The sequence below is a fragment of the Oncorhynchus mykiss genome, chromosome 11 (genome assembly GCF_013265735.2).
Source record: "Oncorhynchus mykiss isolate Arlee chromosome 11, USDA_OmykA_1.1, whole genome shotgun sequence".
Lineage (NCBI taxonomy): Eukaryota > Metazoa > Chordata > Actinopteri > Salmoniformes > Salmonidae > Oncorhynchus > Oncorhynchus mykiss.
Genome location: NC_048575.1, coordinates 3997158 through 4017635, shown reverse-complemented (window position 1 = coordinate 4017635; position 20478 = coordinate 3997158). Strand labels below are relative to the sequence as shown.

Here is a 20478-nt window from a genome sequence, read left to right as displayed (position 1 = left end):
CCTCCTCTAACCACTAGGCTACCTGCCTCCTCTAACCACTAGACTACCTGCCTCCTCTATACTCTAACCACTAGGCTACCTGCCTCCTCTAACCACTAGGCTACCTCCCTCCTCTAACCACTAGGCTACCTGCCTCCTCTAACCACTAGGCTACCTGCCTCCTCTAACCACTAGGCTACCTGCCTCCTCTAACCACTAGGCTACCTGTCTCCTCTAACCACTAGACTACCTGCCTCCTCTAACCACTAGGCTACCTGCCTCCTCTAACCACTAGGCTACCTGCCACCTCTATAGTCTAACCACTAGGCTACCTGCCACCTCTATACTCTAACCACTAGGCTACCTGCCACCTCTATAGTCTAACCACTAGGCTACCTGCCACCTCTATAGTCTAACCACTAGGCTACCTGCCACCTCTATACTCTAACCACTAGGCTACCTGCCACCTCTACACTCTAACCACTAGGCTACCTGCCACCTCTACACTCTAACCACTAGGCTACCTGCCACCTCTACACTCTAACCACTAGGCTACCTGCCACCTCTACACTCTAACCACTAGGCTACCTGCCACCTCTACACTCTAACCACTAGGCTACCTGCCACCTCTACACTCTAACCACTAGGCTACCTGCCACCTCTACACTCTAACCACTAGGCTACCTGCCACCTCTACTCTCTAACCACTAGGCTACCTGCCACCTCTACACTCTAACCACTAGGCTACCTGCCTCCTCTACACTCTAACCACTAGGCTACCTGCCACCTCTACACTCTAACCACTAGACTACCTGCCACCTCTACACTCTAACCACTAGGCTACCCTGCCACCTCTACACTCTAACCACTAGGCTACCTGCCCCCCCTACACTCTAACCACTAGGCTACCCTGCCACTTCTACACTCTAACCACTAGGCTACCTGCCACCTCTACACTCTAACCACTAGGCTCCCTGCCTCATCTATACTCTAACCACTAGGCTACCTGCCACCTCTACACTCTAACCACTAGGCTACCTGCCACCTCTACACTCTAACCACTAGGCTGCCTGCCAACTCTAAACTCTAACCACTAGGATACCTGCCTCCTCTAACCACTAGGCTACCTGTCTCCTCTAACCACTAGACTACCTGCCTCCTCTAACCACTAGACTACCTGCCTCCTCTAACCACTAGGCTACCTGCCTCCTCTAACCACTAGGCTACCTGCCTCCTCTAACCACTAGGCTACCTGTCTCCTCTAACCACTAGACTACCTGTCTCCTCTAACCACTAGGCTACCTGCCTCCTCTAACCACTAGGCTACCTGCCTCCTCTAACCACTAGACTACCTGCCTCCTCTAACCACTAGACTACCTGCCTCCTCTAACCACGAGTCTACCTGCCTCCTCTAACCACTAGACTACCTGCCTCCTCTAACCACTAGGCTACCCGCCTCCTCTAACCACTAGGCTACCTGCCACCTCTACCCTCTAACCACTAGGCTACCTGCCTCCTCTACACTCTAACCACTAGGCAACCTGCCACCTCTACATTCTAACCACTAGACTACCAGCCTCCTCTACACTCTAACCACTAGGCTACCCTGCCACCTCTACACTCTAACCACTAGGCTACCTGCCCCCCCTACACTCTAACCACTAGGCTACCCTGCCGCCCCAAAAAGTCTGACTGTTATTTTATTTTATTTAAAAAAGAAAAACAAAATGAGAGAAAAAACGTCTAAAACAATGGCTAATTGTTGAATAACACATCTTGTTACAACGTTTTCCCTCTACTTTCATTCATCTGACAACACTTATGCGAAATTTCCCACAGGTGGCACAAGAGCGCCAGTTTTCTCCTTTTTCCACGACGCGCCTTTTGCTCTCATCTCAGAGATTATCTGACGTGGTCTGACGTACTTCTGTCAGGCGCTCCGGACCCGGTCCTATAAGGGTCCATTGATGGGCAGACTGGTTCAGAAGCGCTTCAGCCACTGTTGTGTTCTGAGAGAGGTGAAGGGCTGTCACTGCAACAGAGGGAAGGGCGCAACACACTGACAGTCTATTCGCGACTCCGTCCGAGCTGAATCTTTGCGGACTTGTGAAAGCTGGGACTCTGCGCGATCGAGAAGCAACTTTTGAAAAGCAGATAGCCTACATTTGATTTTTCATTTTTTTTAGGTTTGCGTTTATTGATTCAATTATTAGCTGATTTCTTTTGCAGTCTTGGGATAATTTATTTAAGAAAAATACGTCTCATAGACCTTCTATTTAAGGCGTTTTGAATTGACAGTATTCTGACAGTTTTGTTTTAGAAACAACACAGGCTATATTAGTTTAATTCGTTTACTAGTCAGTTCGGTACATAGCTGAACAAACATATCACAACTTTGGCTGCTATAACTGACTTATAACCAACCACAATAGGATAAAGAACTGTACGTGCGCTTTCTATAAAAGTTTATCTCCGTTTTTAATTTATTTAATTATCTTGCTCAAGATGATGAATACGATGGTAATTCTTGCCGAGTTCTTTGTGGTCATTTTGAAAGTGCTCTGGGCTTTTGTTACCGCCGGGGCGAAATGGGTGGTGCGACCGAAGGAGAAGAGTGTAGCGGGACAGGTGTGTGTGATCACCGGGGCTGGAAGCGGTCTGGGTCGGCTGTTCGCCAAGGAGTTCGCTCGGAGACGGGCAGTATTGGTGCTGTGGGACATCAACAGCCAAAGCAACGAAGAGACGGCGGAGTTGGTACGGGAAATCTACCGAGAACTGGACAGTGAAACCCCGATGTCCAGAGACGGTGAGTTCGTTGCCTGAAAATATCTGTCACCGGATACTCGCAGCACTAATTTTTCTCCTGTAGGCTACTGTACAGAGGTCGTCAGCTTGATAAAGTCGTGTCTGGTCAGGGTCACCCTAGATGACATTGTTTATTCTATTGATCGCGACATTGTACTAACAAGATCGTATCTTGTTTAATTAAACATTTAATGTTTTTAAGCAAACTATTTACTGTCGACTTTAGTTTATTATAATAGCACATTGCTGTAGCCTATTAGATCGGTAGCGGGGCTGCATAATTCTGCGGAGAACTTAACTTAATCAGTAGCCTGCTCTGGCACTAAGGTCCGATAACTTTGGACAGGGAGCTCTCACTCTCTTTCTCTCTCCGTCTCTCTCTGTCTCCCTGTCTCTCTGTCTCCGCGTGTGTGTGGGTCTATGCGTTATTAGTGTAAAGGACGTCACGCTGCTTGCTTAGCGAGTACCACTTCGTCCTGATTCGGATCACACAGAACCCAGTAACGTTACCTCTGCTTTGCTAGCACGTAACCGCCCTCCTGAAGCATCTTACCAGTAGGCGCAACGCGAGAAGTTATCTAGTCACTGGCGCAAGTGTGGGACACTTCGGGCAGTGCAAGATTCACACATCCCCATAAGGATACTAGTATAGCACAAGGGGATATAATGTTATATATAATGTTTTATTTTAGCCGACCTACCACCACATGCAGTGTGTAGAGGGCTGATTTGAAATGTTTTTTTTGATTACTTTGATTTGCACTGCTTTGGCTGTCTGTCTGTACTCCAGTGCCGCTGCGCTGTCGTCCGTTCTCACTCTCCTTCTCCCCCCACTCTCTCTCCAGGCGCAGTTGGAGGGTTAGAAGAGATTCCTCCCTTCCAGCCGCAGGTGTACACGTACGTGTGTGACGTGGGCAAGCGGGAGAGTGTGTACTCCACGGCGGAGAAGGTGCGTCGGGAGGTGGGCAACGTGGACATGTTGATAAACAACGCTGGCGTGGTCTCTGGTCACCATCTCCTGGAGTGTCCTGACGAGCTGATCGAACGCACCATGCTGGTCAACTGCCACGCACACTTCTGGGTGAGTCCCCCACGCCTACTGTCATCCCTGTCCCCATACCTACTGTCATCCCTGTCCCTATACCTACTGTCATCCCTGTCCCCCATACCTACTGTCACCCCTGTCCCCCATACCTACTGTCACCCCTGTCCCCCATACCTACTGTCATCCCTGTCCCCCATACCTACTGTCATCCCTGTCCCCTATACCTACTGTCACCCCTGTCCCCCATACCTACTGTCATCCCTGTCCCCTGTACCTACTGTCATCCCTGTCCCTCATACCTACTGTCATCCCTGTCCCCATACCTACTGTACGATCATCCCTGTCCCCATACCTACTGTCATCCCTGTCCCCATACCTACTGTCATCCCTGTCCCCCATACCTACTGTCATCCCTGTCCCCCATACCAACTGTCATCCCTGTCCCCATACCTACTGTACTGTCATCCCTGTCCCCCATACCTACTGTCATCCCTGTCCCCCATACCAACTGTCACCCCTGTCCCTCATACCTACTGTCATCCCTGTCCCTCATACCTACTGTCATCCCTGTCCCCCATACCTACTGTACTGTCATCCCTGTCCCCCATACCAACTGTCATCCCTGTCCCTCATACCTACTGTCATCCCTGTCCCCCATACCTACTGTCATCCCTGTCCCCATACCTACTGTCATCCCTGTCCCTCATACCTACTGTCATCCCTGTCCCCATACCTACTGTCATCCCTGTCCCCCATACCTACTGTCATCCCTGTCCCCACGCCTACTGTGATCCCTGTCCCCCATACCTACTGTCATCCCTGTCCCCCATACCTACTGTCATCCCTGTCCCTATACCTACTGTCATCCCTGTCCCCATACCTACTGTCATCCCTGTCCCTCATACCTACCGTCATCCCTGTCCCCCATACCTACTGTCACCCCTGTCCCCCATACCTACTGTCACCCCTGTCCCCCATACCTACTGTCATCCCTGTCCCCATACCTACTGTCATCCCTGTCCCCATACCTACTGTCATCCCTGTCCCCCATACCTACTGTCATCCCTGTCCCCCATACCAACTGTCATCCCTGTCCCCCATACCTACTGTCATCCCTGTCCCCCATACCTACTGTCATCCCTGTCCCCCATACCGTCATCCCTGTCCCCCATACCAACTGTCATCCCTGTCCCCCATACCTACTGTCATCCCTGTCCCCATACCTACTGTCATCCCTGTCCCCCATACCTACTGTCATCCCTGTCCCCCATACCTACTGTCATCCCTGTCCCTCATACCTACTGTCATCCCTGTCCCCATACCTACTGTCATCCCTGTCCCCCATACCAACTGTCATCCCTGTCCCCCATACCTACTGTCATCCCTGTCCCCCATACCTACTGTCATCCCTGTCCCCCATACCTACTGTCATCCCTGTCCCCCATACCTACTGTCATCCCTGTCCCCATACCTACTGTCATCCCTGTCCCCCATACCAACTGTCATCCCTGTCCCCCATACCTACTGTCATCCCTGTCCCCATACCTACTGTCATCCCTGTCCCCCATACCTACTGTCATCCCTGTCCCCATACCTACTGTCATCCCTGTCCCCCATACCTACTGTCATCCCTGTCCCCATACCTACTGTCATCCCTGTCCCCCATACCTACTGTCATCCCTGTCCCCCATACCGTCATCCCTGTCCCCCATACCTACTGTCATCCCTGTCCCCCATACCTACTGTACTGTCATCCCTGTCCCCCATACCTGCTGTCACCAGGAACTTTACCTGTCATCAATGGGTGGTGAAATGGTGTTTAAAGTCCTTTTGTCATCAATAGTTTAAAACATCTATAAGGACCCGCAGAGTTTAAAACATCTATAAGGACCCGCGTAGTTTAAAACATCTATAAGGACCCGCAGAGTTTAAAACATCCATTTAGTCATCTGGAAGTATGTACTACTGAACCTACTCCAGTCTGTGGATTACACTGTCACAACAAAGTGGCATCATCTGTTCTCTAGAAGCTCTCGGTCTTCCGTCCGTGATCAGTGATCACCTCTTTATCCTGATGTTTACTGCTCTGGACAGCTTTTTATAGGAATGCTTCTTCATAATGTGTGTGCCAAAATCTGGTTCATTTAAGGCGTGCATGGTAAATGACCATAAATAGTTAATCTGTCTCTTCAGTCTGTGCAGACAGCTCTCCTCTCCCAACCTAAGAGAGAGAGAAAGAGAGAAAGAGAGAAAGAGAGAGAGAGAGAGAGAGAGAGAGAGGACAGCTCTCCTCTCCCAACGAGAGAGAGAGAGAGAGAGGACAGCTCTCCCAACCTGAGAGAGAGAGAGAGAGAGAGAGGGAGATGTTGGGTTTGATGTTACAACTGAAGACAGCTGTTTGGCAGGCAGAAAAAGAGGTAGTGTTCCAAAATTGCACCCTATTCCCTAGTAGTGCACTACTTCTAACCAGAGCCCTATGGACCCTGGTCAAAAGTAGTGCACTCTATAGGGAACCATTTGGAACAGAGAGACTTCTCCATTTGTTTTCCCTCTTCCTCGCCTGCCAACATGAATATTTATCTTCAAGACTAGATGAACCTCGGAGATGACGGAGAACGCACACATCTCTGTCCTAGTTGTCGTGATGAACGGGAGACTTTACAAAATGTACGCAGGCAAACGATCTGTACCGTCTACACACAAACACACACACACACACACACACACACACACACACACACACACACACACACACACACACACACACACACACACACACACACACACACACACACACACACACACACACACACACACACACACACACACACAATCTGCTTGTCCAGAGTAGTTAATTAAAAGCCCATTTGAAAGGGCACATCCTGTCTGCAGGGTGGGGATGTGAGGAGGGGGGGGGGGGAGGGGGGTCGCTTGTTTTTATTAGGCCCCATGACCCCCCCCCCCAACCCTCTAATTAAGCTCATGTTAGTAAACGAGTCCATTCTGAGGGGTGCGTAGAGCATTGTTGAGATGACCACCCCTGTGGTGAGGCAGTTGTGATGGGGGGGGGCAATTTGTTCAGAAACCTGCAGAAAGCCAACTCCCTCCAAAGAACCAGGAGGCTCTTTTATAGCACAGCTTGACTAGGTTGCGTTACAATCACAATCGGCCATATTTGTTTGTTTCACGTGGAGGCGATGAATGATGCGCTGGTTGAATGGAGTGTTTGTTTGCCAAATGGCTTTGAGTGGCTTTGAATGGAATTGTCAATCACCCCATATGATGTGATTCTATAAATTGAGCATGAACAGTCTCTTGTCTGTCCAATGTGCCATGTACTGTAGGAGACAGGTTATCTATGACCGACCTATTAACTTAGTGAAGATTCCCTGGGTCATGTAGGAGACAGGTTATCTATGACCCACCTATTAACTTAGTGAAGATTCCCTGGGTCATGTAGGAGACAGGTTATCTATGACCCACCTATTAACTTAGTGAAGATTCCCTGGGTCATGTAGGAGACAGGTTATCTATGACCCACCTATTAACTTAGTGAAGATTCCCTGGGTCATGTAGGAGACAGGTTATCTATGACCCACCTATTAACTTAGTGAAGATTCCCTGGGTCATGTAGGAGACAGGTTATCTATGACCCACCTATTAACTTAGTGAAGATTCCCTGGGTCATGTAGGAGACAGGTTATCTATGACCCACCTATTAACTTAGTGAAGATTCCCTGGGTCATGTAGGAGACAGGTTATCTATGACCCACCTATTAACTTAGTGAAGATTCCCTGGGTCATGTAGGAGACAGGTTATCTATGACCCACCTATTAACTTAGTGAAGATTCCCTGGGTCATGTAGGAGACAGGTTATCTATGACCCACCTATTAACTTAGTGAAGATTCCCTGGGTCATGTAGGAGACAGGTTATCTATGACCCACCTATCAACTTAGTGAAGATTCCCTGGGTCATGTAGGAGACAGGTTATCTATGACCCACCTATTAACTTAGTGAAGATTCCCTGGGTCATGTAGGAGACAGGTTATCTATGACCCACCTATCAACTTAGTGAAGATTCCCTGGGTCATGTAGGAGACAGGTTATCTATGACCCACCTATTAACTTAGTGAAGATTCCCTGGGTCATGTAGGAGACAGGTTATAGACTGCCTCTCCCCAGCCCCACTCCTCCTCAGCTCTGTTACCGTTAGGTTATGTCTCAAATTGCACCCTATTCTCTATACATAGGGTGCACTAAAATAGGGAATAGGGTGCCCTTTCGAATCCAGTGGTGTAGTAGTCTAGATTCTCATTAAGGCTTCTACTGCTTTTGTTTTCTCTTCTTCTGTGCAGAGGGGGGAGGGCGGAGGGGGAGGAGGGGGAGGGGGGAGGAGGAGGGGGAGAGGGAGGAGGAGGAGGGAGGAGGAGGAGGGAGGAAGGGGGGAGGGAGGAGGGCGAGGGAAGGAGAGAGGGAGGAGGGAGATGAAAGCAGGGCCTAATGAATATGGACAGACCAGTATGTCAGAACGGAGGATGTGGTTCATTAAAGATGCCAGCTGGATGAATAGAGCTTTGGACCAACTTGGGAACCTGTCGGCTGAGTCCCAAATGGCCCTCTGCTCTCTATCTGGTGTACCGTAAGGATCTCATCAGAAGTAGTGCACTACATAGGGGATAGGGTGCCGCGTGGGACGCAGTGCTCCTCTCTTACACAAACACGTGCAAAACCGCTGCTGCCGTAGACCACCTGCATGTAGGGAGATTATCCTGTGTTGGTAGGGTACAGATTATCCTGTGTGTTGGGTTGGTATGGTACAGATTATCCTGTGTTGGTAGGGTACAGATTATCCTGTGTTGGTAGGGTACAGATTATCCTGTGTTGGTAGGGTACAGATTATCCTGTGTTGGTAGGGTACAGATTATCCTGTGTTGGTAGGGTACAGATTATCCTGTGTTGGTAGGGTACAGATTATCCTGTGTTGGTAGGGTACAGATTATCCTGTGTTGGTAGGGTACAGATTATCCTGTGTTGGTAGGGTACAGATTATCCTGTGTTGGTAGGGTACAGATTATCCTGTGTTGGTAGGGTACAGATTATCCTGTGTTGGTAGGGTACAGATTATCCTGTGTTGGTAGGGTACAGATTATCCTGTGTTGGTAGGGTACAGATTATCCTGTGTTGGTAGGGTACAGATTATCCTGTGTTGGTAGGGTACAGATTATCCTGTGTGTTGGGTTGGTAGGGTACAGATTATCCTGTGTTGGTAGGGTACAGATTATCCTGTGTGTTGTGTTGGTAGGGTACAGATTATCCTGTGTGTTGGGTTGGTAGGGTACAGATTATCCTGTGTGTTGTGTTGGTAGGGTACAGGTATATAGGGGTCATCCATACCACGAGACAACAACTAATGTGATTTCGGGCTAGTCATATATTTATATATATATATTAGTCGAGTAGGACGTTAAAACTAGTTTGTTGCTTTTAAAACTTTAAACTCAGTGGTTCTTCTAGTGTTTGCCAGAAATAACAGATTAAAATCAGGGAAAGTGGTCCAGTTGTTGTGTCAGTTTTAGTTTACAGAGGGATGGTGGGAGTTTTCTCAAGTCATCTCTCTGCTTTGGCCATAAACCGCCTGTTGTCTATTCTAACTCAATGTTTTCTGAACAGGAAAATAATAAAGAAATTCCCCAGAAGCCTCCATTCTGTATATTTTCTCTCTACGACATTTAGCTTATTATTGAGCCAACTAATATCCTGCAGGCTGGCAGTAGCTTGGCCCACCCAGGGTAACAGTTGTGAATGATTATCAGATAACTGCTGCCCCTAAAGCACATAGTCTGGGCCTCTCCTCTGTGACAGCTATCACATCTCTGCATCTTTGCACTCTGAATGACGCTCAAGTCTGGCCCTGAGAGTGAAGTTTGAAGTCTTCCTCTCCCTCACAGCACCGACCTCCCGTCTCCTCCCATCTCTTCCTCTCCCTCACTGGCCTCTCACCCAGCACCGACCTCCCGTCTCCTCCCATCTCTTCCTCTCCCTCACTGGCCTCTCAACCAGCACCGACCTCCCGTCTCCTCCCCTTCCATCTCTTCCTCCCCTCCCGTCTCCTCCCCTTCCATCTCTTCCTCCCCTCCCGTCTTCTCCCCTCCCATCTCTTCCTCCCCTCCCGTCTCCTCCCATCTCTTCCTCCCCTCCCATCTCTTCCTCCCCTCCCTGATCCAACGCGACCTGGCAGGTGGTTCCCTGCTCTGACTCCATCTCAAACGCTCCGAGTGTAGAAACTGTAGAGGGAGACTAAGGGGCAAGTCCAGATGGGAGAAGGAGAGGCTATTTCTTTAACGTGTGTCTGAGGGTTTGCCTGCGTGTGTTGTGGGAATGCAGCTCCGATTAGTGACGCGAGCAGGAAGTGGGTGGGTTATCTAAGCATGAGTCTGCCAGACTGTTAACACGCAGTGCTCTCCTCCTAGGGCCCCTGGTGGCTCCCGTTATCCCCAAGGCCTGATTCAGAGGGCCCGGCCCAGGATGGGAGTCACCGGGTCCAGCTCTGACCATTCGGTCACGGATCAGCCGGCGCTGACTCAGATCTCTGGCGCTTTCACTTTCCTGTGTTGAAGGGAGAGGAGGAGGGGGGGGGGGGGGTGTACTTCTTTATTGACTTGATGATGCCTGATAACTCAACAGCTGGCCTGGTAGTGTTAAGAAAATGGGAGTAGATGGACACACACACACAGACACAGACACAGACACACACACACACACACACACACACACACACACACACACACACACACACACACACACACACACACACACACACACACACACGCACACACACACACACACACACACACACAGAGTAAGTGGATATGGAATGTTCTGGCTGGAGTCCAGAGAGGAGGTACAGAGTTTTCCGCCTTGATTCATTCTTCTTGTGAATTAAGTTTAAGTAGTGAAAAATAACTATAGATATCACTGTCCTATAGATGGCCTCTCAACCAGATATCACTGTCCTATAGATGGCCTCTCAACCAGATATCACTATACTATAGATATAGTGTGTGTGTGTGTGTGTGTGTGTGTGTGTGTGTGTGTGTGTGTGTGTGTGTGTGTGTGTGTGTGTGTGTGTGTGTGTGTGTATGCAGTGTCCCTCCTATCTCAGTACCCATGTCGTGGGACGCTCCGTGGAGAATGGCATGGTGGGAACCCAAAAGGAGCGGGACAGGAACAGGAAGGTCGTCACTTCCTCCAGGCTAGATTAGACGAGAGGCTAATGGTCAGCTGCTGTCTGAACCACTTAATGTGACAATTGGTTTATTGTCTAAGGATAATGGGCTTGACGTGATGCCAAGTGGCAGGAGCCAAGTTCCCCCTCCCTGCATTCCTGCCCGGCCCAGAGAAAGGAGGCAGCCAGGCAGAAGGGTCGTACTTGACTGGTTTTATATGAGCCCCCCTTGGGCCCAGGGCACCTGTAGGCTGGCTGGACTGGGCTAGTCTGGGCTGGGCTGGGCTACGCTACACTGGCTAGGCTAGGCTGGGCTACGCTGGCTGGGCTGGGCTACGCTACACAGGCTAGGCTGGGCTACGCTGGCTGGGCTACGCTACACTACGCTACGCTACGCTGGCTGGCTAGGCTAGGCTGGGCTACGCTGGCTAGGCTGGGCTACGCTACGTTGGCTGGCTGGGCTAGGCTGGGCTACACTACGCTGGCTGGGCTGGGCTACACTACGCTGGCTGGGCTACGCTACGTTGGCTGGCTGGGCTGTCCTATTTAGGAAGGGAAGAGTACTGCTGTCCTATTTAGGAAGGGAAGAGTACTGCTGTCCTATTCAGGAAGGGAAGAGTACTGCTGTCCTATTCAGGAAGGGAAGAGTACTGCTGTCCTATTCAGGAAGGGAAGAGTACTGCTGTCCTATTCAGGAAGAGTACTGCTGTCCTATTCAGGAAGGGAAGAGTACTGCTGTCCTATTCAGGAAGGGAAGAGTACTGCTGTCCTATTCAGGAAGGGAAGAGTACTGCTGTCCTATTCAGGGGTCTGTGCTGGAAGGGAAGTTGCCTTGAGGTTTTAGTCGTGGAGTTTCAGGGAAAGAGAATGGACTATGGCCCTACCAAGGGTTTTATGAGTCTTCTATGCATAAATGATGTGATAATGAAGCAAATGAAGGATGATTCCCTTGTTTGGATGACCGTTGTAATAATGCACGTCCCATGATGCCCACACCGTATAGACACAACACCTGACTGTGTGCTTCTTCTCCTCGCAACCTCTTCAAGAATCCGCTTCTGTCGCCATGACGACACAAACCCTCCACTTTCTCAAGCCGCAATCAATACAGCAATGTCCTTATGGGTGTTTTATTTATTTATTTTTATACCAAGGACATTGTGGTTCTGTCTCCAGCCTCCGGTTAAGTTTGGTCCTTCTAATTAAATCACCATCTGGCCTTTCTCTAACATTTGTTCATATTCCTGTTGGTCAGACGCTAGCACTAATGCACTCTGACACCCCAGCTGCGAGCAGCTTTGTGTGGGCAGGATTGTCTTCGAGGTATGTAGCAATTAGAGGCAGGCAGCGGGCTAAGGGGCCCGGGAGGCCGAGTGGCTCTGTTAAGCAGAACTGAGAGCGCTGAGGCCCAATTACGGACCTCTCTGATGTAAGACATGAGCCCCTGGTCGCTTTCACACGTTTCGTGTCAGAGGTCGATGGAGGTCGCGGCCGACACTCCTGAGAAGCAGGGCATCATGGGAGGGCTGGGGGGGGGGGGGGTTTGGGCGGAGAGTGGTCACTGTTTTGCCTGCTATACGTATAGCCAGGAGGTTTGCCTTCATGCCCATTTAACCTAACTAGATATAGAATCACAAGTCTTGGAACTATCAATGACGGTCAACTCAGGACGACTTCACGTTAGCTCGTCTAACTTACATCTCTGACCTCACAGTTCACTGTCCTGATGACAGGTAGGCCCAGTCATGTCTGATGTACCTGTCCTGATGACAGGTAGGCCCAGTCATGTCTGATGTACCTGTCCTGATGACAGGTAGGCCCAGTCATGTCTGATGTACCTGTCCTGATGACAGGTAGGCCCAGTCATGTCTGATGTACCTGTCCTGATGACAGGTAGGCCCAGTCCTGATGACAGGTAGGCCCAGTCCTGATGACAGGTAGGCCCAGTCCTGATGACAGGTAGGCCCAGTCCTGATGACAGGTAGGCCCAGTCCTGATGACAGGTAGGCCCAGTCCTGATGACAGGTAGGCCCAGTCCTGATGACAGGTAGGCCCAGTCCTGATGACAGGTAGGCCCAGTCCTGATGACAGGTAGGCCCAGTCCTGATGACAGGTAGGCCCAGTCATTGTACTGCTGAACCAAATCAAAAGGAGCCTCCCTTCCCCCCTGGATGTGGAAATGGGTTCTGGGTTCTGGATTGAGTTGGCTGGCCCAGGTATAAGCATCTCTCTGACCAGGTATAAGCATCTCTCTGCCAATGCTCCATTTGCACGCATAGCCCTACTCACCCACCGCCATCTTGGCACGGAGAAGCCTGTCTCCACACCTTGCCTGGCCTGCTGAGGAAACCGCGATGGTTCTACCTCAGCTACTACTCAATCTTAGGATTGCGTCCCAAATAGCACCCTGCTCCCTACATATAGTGGCAGTACTGTTGAGCAGGGCCCGTTGGGCTCTGAAAGAAACCGGATGCTATTTGAGTCTTGGACCTCCCAGTCTCCTCTAGTGTTACGTTTTTACATCTAGGATCAGTTTACATCCTTAAATCCTAACCTTAGACGTTAGAGGGAAGTCTCAAAAAACTGACCTGAGATCAGCTTTCTTAGGGGGCAACTTCGCCCTACTCCCCATCCTAGCACCTCACTGACGGTCGTTGAATTAGCTGCCGTACCTACTGAGACCTCGACGTGGCAATAGTCTGTCCGCTCTCTGTCCCCTATTGCTCTGGGGATTGTTCCCCCCCCGGACCACTGCAGAGTGTGGACAGAGGTTGAATTGCATTGTGGTCCTTGGTGAGTGAACAGAGGGGGAGGGGGGGGCTGTGATTGGTTCTGTCAGCGAGGTTTTTAAAGCTGGGCACAGCGTTGGGTACTGGATCTGTGTGGGAAAAGAACAGACTCGTACAGTAAACCATCTCTCTTCTCTTGTCTCTCTCTCTCTCCTCTGTGGGTGTGTGATCTGTCTCTCTCTCCTCTGTGGGTGTGTGATCTGTCTCTCTCTCCTCTGTGGGTGTGTGATCTGTCTCTCTCTCCTCTGTGGGTGTGTGATCTGTCTCTCTCTCCTCTGTGGGTGTGTGATCTGTCTCTCTCTCCTCTGTGGGTGTGTGATCTGTCTCTCTCTCCTCTGTGGGTGTGTGATCTGTCTCTCTCTCCTCTGTGGGTGTGTGATCTGTCTCTCTCCTCTGTGGGTGTGTGATCTGTCTCTCTCTCCTCTGTGGGTGTGTGATCTGTATCTCTCTCCTCTGTGGGTGTGTGATCTGTCTCTCTCCTCTGTGGGTGTGTGATCTGTCTCTCTCTCCTCTGTGGGTGTGTGATCTGTCTCTCTCCTCTGTGGGTGTGTGATCTGTCTCTCTCTCCTCTGTGGGTGTGTAATCTGTCTCTCTCTCCTCTGTGGGTGTGTGATCTGTCTCTCTCCTCTGTGGGTGTGTGATCTGTCTCTCTCTCCTCTGTGGGTGTGTGATCTGTCTCTCTCTCCTCTGTGGGTGTGTGATCTGTCTCTCTCTCCTCTGTGGGTGTGTGATCTGTCTCTCTCTCCTCTGTGGGTGTGTGATCTGTCTCTCTCTCCTCTGTGGGTGAGTGATCTCTCCTCTGTGGGTGAGTGATCTGTCTCTCTCCTCTGTGGGTGAGTGATCTGTCTCTCTCCTCTGGGTGTGTGATCTGTGTCTCTCCTCTGTGGGTGAGTGATCTCTCCTCTGTGGGTGAGTGATCTCTCCTCTGTGGGTGTGTGATCTGTCGCTCTCTCCTCTGTGGGTGAGTGATCTGTCTCTCTCTCCTCTGTGGGTGTGTGATCTGTGTCTCTCCTCTGTGGGTGAGTGATTTCTCCTCTGAGGGTGTGTGATCTGTGTCTCTCCTCTGTGGGTGTGTGATCTCTCCTCTGTGGGTGTGTGATCTGTCTCTCTCCTCTGTGGGTGTGTGATCTCTCCTCTGTGGGTGTGCGATCTGTCTCTCTCCTCTGTGGGTGGGTGATTTCTCCTCTGTGGGTGTGTGATCTCTCCTCTGTGGGTGTGTGATCTGTCTCTCTCCTTGTCGTTGAATATCTGTTTCTTTCTACATTAAATTCACAGGGAAGCCGTTAATACCCAAACTCACTAAATTACAGCTCTAGTAACATCGCTCTGCCTGTTTTATGAAAGTCAATTCAAAAAGTCTCTCTCTTTCTCTGATCACCACAGGGAGAGAGGTAGAGAGAGTGAGAGAGAGAGAGGATCAAAAGGCTTTGACAGAGACAAACTGCAACAGTAAACTAACCTTCCCTCTTCCCTTCCCCACTCCCCTCTCCCCTCTCCCTCCCCTCTCCCCTCTCCCCAATGCAGACCACCAAGGCCTTCCTTCCCAAGATGTTGGAGCTGAACCACGGTCACATTGTGACGGTTGCCAGCTCTCTGGGGCTATTCAGCACAGCTGGCGTGGAGGTGAGTTACTACACGTGATGGAGACTCTCTCTGCAGTTATACTATGTAGTGCCATCTACAGTATCGCTCTAGTCTACACAACCAGGGACCCGGGTGGAAAACACACACACTTTGGACACTGGCGCAGTTTGGCGAGCAGATTCATTTACATGCGCAAATGCTGACACACACACACACACACACACTGACACAAACACACACACACACACACACACACACACACACACACACACACACACACACACATACACACACACACACACACACACACACACACACACACTGACACTCACACAGGGAGATTTGCCTTTCTCGTAGCATCCCCCCCACACCCCCCCCCCCCCCCCCCCCCCCCCACCCCCAACTCCGGAAAATAAAGTAACAGATGAGCCCCCTGGGGGGGGTCTGGGGTGCCTGTTACGGGGCCCTCTGTCTGTAGCTGGAGGGGGGGGGGTCTGGGGGGCCTGTTACGGGGCCCTCTGTCTGTAGCTGGGTGGGTGTTGAGGGCCCTTGGCTCTGAGGGAAGAACAGGCTGACAGGTCTCTGCGGGAGAGAGACATCTTCATCAGGCTTTTTGTGAAACCATCACAGCTCTCTCAGTAATCACGCCGATTCACTGTAAATGGAGGTGATTTTGTTTTGGCTCTTTCGTCCAGGCCCCTCACCGTTTTCTTTTTGTGTGTTATCTGAGTCAGTGTTAAAAGGATTTTCTGTGGTCATTTGTCCCGGGGACAATAAGAAGAGCGGCTGTAGCTGTCACTCTGCTGTGTGTTCCAGAGAAGCCTTCTAGAATGCTTTTTAATATTCCGGAACACATGGACTCCCTCTTTAATGCGTGGGCAGGCACTCATTCTTAATGATTTAGTTTTTCTACAAAGGTAACTGGAACACAGTCCAGGTTCTTGCTACCCTATTATACTTCCTATAAATGTGGCAGGGGGGAGTATTTATTTAGGAGCCATAGTCCGCCAGGCTTGTCACGTGGGCACAGTCACCATCTCATCTCCCTTATCCTCTCTCTGTTTCTCCACAATGCATCTGTGTTGGCCCAAGCTGGGGTTTTATTTTTTTAAGATAAGTTCCTGGGTGAACCACATCAAACCTTCCCAGCCCAGCGCCTGCAGGGCCCATACCCTAACCCAACACGGGTCTGTCTGATGAAGGGCGACAGAATGATAATGAAACTGTAAAAGGGAGGACTGTAGAGATTTGGAGGAGTGGGGAGTGTTTTTGGGGAGTGTTTTCAAATGCCATTATATTTCCTATATAGTGCACTACTTTTGACTAGGGCCCGATAGGGAGTCCCAATAGGTTTCTGATCAAAAGTAGTGCACTATATAAGGGACTAGGGCGCCCTTTGGGACATATCTGTGTAGCTAACAGGAAGTAGAACCCAGCCTGCGAGGGAGCCTCGTGATAATGTTCTGTCATTACTGCAGTGTGTTAAACACACTCTGTTTAAAAGCAGAGGGACCCGTGGAGCTATAACCCACTGGGTACAGACGTCAGTTCAATGTCTAACGTGAAACTAACCTGAAATGTTATTGGATTTAGGTTCAAAAGTTGGGTCAATTTTTATTTATTTTAAATAATATGTTTTTTGTTGTTGTTTTTGTTTTTGTTTTGGGGGGGTGGGGGGGTGAAATGACGTGGAAACAACATTGATTCAACCAGTTTAGGCCCAATGGGAAGAACCTAGCCAGACAACCACTTGCAGCACGATCGGCCACAACGGAAGCCAAGCAGTCGCTGCAGGGGTTTTAAAGGGGGTACCCGTTGTGTCCATAGAGAGAGAATGAAATACAACGGACTAGGAACCTCTGATCTTGGCAATTGGACTAGTAAACCCATATGGACGGTCAGAATGGCCGCCAGTCCACTCATTATGGCGCCATTGACCTAAAACGGTGACGCCTGTTCTATTCCAGTGTAACGCTACGGTTGTGTCTTTACTCCAGTGTGATCGCTACACAGGATCTAACACCTTTTCCTCTCATGACCCCCTATAGGATTACTGCGCCAGTAAGTTCGGGGCCATCGGCTTCCACGAGTCGCTGAGCCACGAGATCAAGGCTTCGGATAAGGACGGCATTAAGATGACCCTGGTGTGTCCCTACCTGGTGGACACGGGCATGTTCAAAGGCTGCAGGATAAGGTGAGACATCCATCAACCAATCAGACAGACAGACGTGATCCATTATGTTTTACATCCATCAACCAATCAGACAGACAGACGTGATCCATTATGTTTTATATCCATCAACCAATCAGACAGACAGACGTGATCCATTATGTTTTACATCCATCAACCAATCAGACAGACAGACGTGATCCATTATGTTTTACATCCATCAACCAATCAGACAGACAGACAGACGTGATCCATTATGTTTTACATCCATCAACCAATCAGACAGACAGACCTTGTGTACTGGGACTGTACAGGGAGAGAGATGACCTGGTGTACTGGGACTGGACAGGGAGAGAGATGACCTGGTGTACTGGGACTGGACAGGGAGAGAGATGACCTTGTGTACTGGGACTGTACAGGGAGAGAGATGACCTGGTGTACTGGGACTGGACAGGGAGAGAGATGACCTGGTGTACTGGGACTGGACAGGGAGAGAGATGACCTGGTGTACTGGGACTGGACAGGGAGAGAGATGACCTGGTGTACTGGGACTGTACAGGGAGAGAGATGACCTGGTGTACTGGGACTGTACAGGGAGAGAGATGACCTGGTGTACTGGGACTGGACAGGGAGAGAGATGACCTGGTGTACTGGGACTGGACAGGGAGAGAGATGACCTGGTGTACTGGGACTGTACAGGGAGATGGATGACCTGGTGTACTGGGACTGTACAGGGAGAGAGATGACCTGGTGTACTGGGACTGTACAGGGAGAGAGATGCCCTGGTGTACTGGGACTGGACAGGGAGAGAGATGACCTGGTGTACTGGGACTGGACAGGGAGAGAGATGACCTGGTGTACTGGGACTGGACAGGGAGAGAGATGACCTGGTGTACTGGGACTGTACAGGGAGAGAGATGCCCTGGTGTACTGGGACTGTACAGGGAGAGAGATGCCCTGGTGTAATGGGACTGTACAGGGAGAGAGATGCCCTGGTGTACTGGGACTGTACAGCGTTTTAATGTCAGTGTTTCACCTAAACAATGAGTGGTTTACAGAGCTCCACTTTCACAAGGAATCCCCTCCCTCTGCTAAACAGGTGCACCCTGGTTATTGTTCCCCTCCTCAGTTTCAATGCCCCCCCCCCCACTGTGTGTGTGTGTGTGTGTCTGCGTGTGTGTGTGTGCTGTGTCTCTACTGCCCTGCTCTAGGAGCTTGTATAGATCGAAATGATCAGACATGATTGTCAAGTTTACAACCTGAACACGCGCCACCGAATACCAACCTGGATATCTTTCCCTGTGTGAGTGTGTATTCTGATCGGTCTGTGTTCGCCTCGTCTCCAACTTAAGAGGTCACTTTCTATCTGTACAGGAAAGAGATTGAGCCCTTCCTGCCTCCCCTGAAGCCAGAGTTCTGCGTAACACAGTCCATGAGGGCCATTCTCACGGATCAGGCGATGATCTGCACCCCTCGAATCGTATATATGGTCAACATCATGAAAAGGTCAGTCCTTCTTTCTACGAATGGGCTGATTCTCTCTCTCTCTCTCTCTCTGTCTCTCTCTCTTTCTCTCTGTCTCTCTCTCTCTCTGCTTTCTCCAATGTGTTGTGAATGAACTGTGTGGATATAAACTCTGTCCACTGACCTCTGTTTTCTCTCTCTCTCTCTCTCCTTTCTCCAATGTGTTGTGAAAGAACTGTGTGGATATAAACTCTGACCTCTGTTTTTCTCTCTCTCTCTCTCTCTCTCTCTCTCTCTCTCTCTCTCTCTACAGCATCCTGCCCTTCGAGGCCATCGTTTGTATGTACAGGTTCCTGGGTGCTGATAAATGTATGTACCCCTTCCTTGCCCAGAGGAAGGAGCTGATGAACAACAACGAGGCTAAGGAGGATATCTAACGGGAGGACCTTGGGCGAAGGCACATGGCCTGGAGGCACCAGGATAGACCACTGAGGAAGCGTGGATGAAGAGAAATAAGACTGAATCTAGACTGGTGCACTTTGCATTGAGCGGATACAGAAAGGTTGACCGTATCGTTCTTCTGGAACGATGCCAAGCTGTGTACAAAAACACACAGGATTTATCTCTGACGGTTGTTTTTAAAAGAAACCAATCATCTATATACTGTGTCAATAGTTTTTTTTATTTTTTATTTTTTAAAGCTATTCAGTAATTAACTATTTACATAATGTAGTCACCAGATTTTTATGTAGCGTCTCGGTGGAAAATATACAGTATGTTACTGTACAGTACAATCTTGTTACTTTTAGTTGTTTTAATGTGTAGACATGCACTGTAATACTGACTTTCTCCGTATGGCCAAGTCTCTATGTCGAAACGACGGTTCAACATGGCATTTCCAGAATTATATTACCCAGCAAAACCCCCTAAAGGCTCAGTCTAACCAATCACAACATGATGCTCCAAATGGCTATCCAATCATCATACTGTTAGCGATCTTCGCTCGCCTTCATTGCATTTTCATTCCGCAGATCACTTGAAGATTTTCTGATTATTCCGTTTCTTTCAAACTCGTTCATTTTAACGTTATTTTTATAAGTTTACAACATTTTAACGTTATTTTTATAAGTTTACAACATTTTAACGTTATCCTAAGTTTACAACATTTTTGTATTTCACTTCTTTAGAAAATCCAAACAGCAAATCATTGAATTGTAGAACATGTTATTATTGTTTTTCTCCCCCAGAGAAGTTTTCTATTCATCTTTCCAGCTGAATCCTCCATTTCTCTCCTGTTAGAATAGTGGTACAGAATATTGGAATATTAGTTCGCACATTGGCTGACCTACCTGAGGCTTATCCAATCGGGTGACACATTTCAGAAGGTCCAGATGTATTGTAAATGTAAATGGGC

General features: G+C 49.5%; 1 protein-coding gene across 1 annotated transcript; it reads left to right on the top strand.

Annotated features, from left to right (window-relative positions):
• The first annotated feature begins 1940 nt into the window (after positions 1 to 1940).
• On the top strand, positions 1941 to 20193 carry LOC110536524 (retinol dehydrogenase 10-A). Its single transcript, XM_036934671.1, has 6 exons — positions 1941 to 2785; positions 3630 to 3865; positions 15371 to 15469; positions 17479 to 17624; positions 18975 to 19106; positions 19378 to 20193. Exons 1-6 carry the CDS (start codon positions 2485 to 2487, stop codon positions 19499 to 19501), a joined length of 1038 nt encoding a protein of 345 aa, XP_036790566.1. The 5' UTR covers positions 1941 to 2484; the 3' UTR covers positions 19502 to 20193.
• The last annotated feature ends 285 nt before the right edge of the window (positions 20194 to 20478 follow it).

Bases quoted from the DNA above. Each gene is read 5' to 3' on its own strand.
- LOC110536524 (XM_036934671.1), top strand. From the start codon at position 2,485: ATGATGAATACGATGGTAATTCTTGCCGAGTTCTTTGTGGTCATTTTG. The intron at 15,470-17,478 runs GTGAGTTACTAC...GACCCCCTATAG, and splicing joins TCAGCACAGCTGGCGTGGAG to GATTACTGCGCCAGTAAGTT. The intron at 19,107-19,377 runs GTCAGTCCTTCT...CTCTCTCTACAG, and splicing joins ATGGTCAACATCATGAAAAG to CATCCTGCCCTTCGAGGCCA.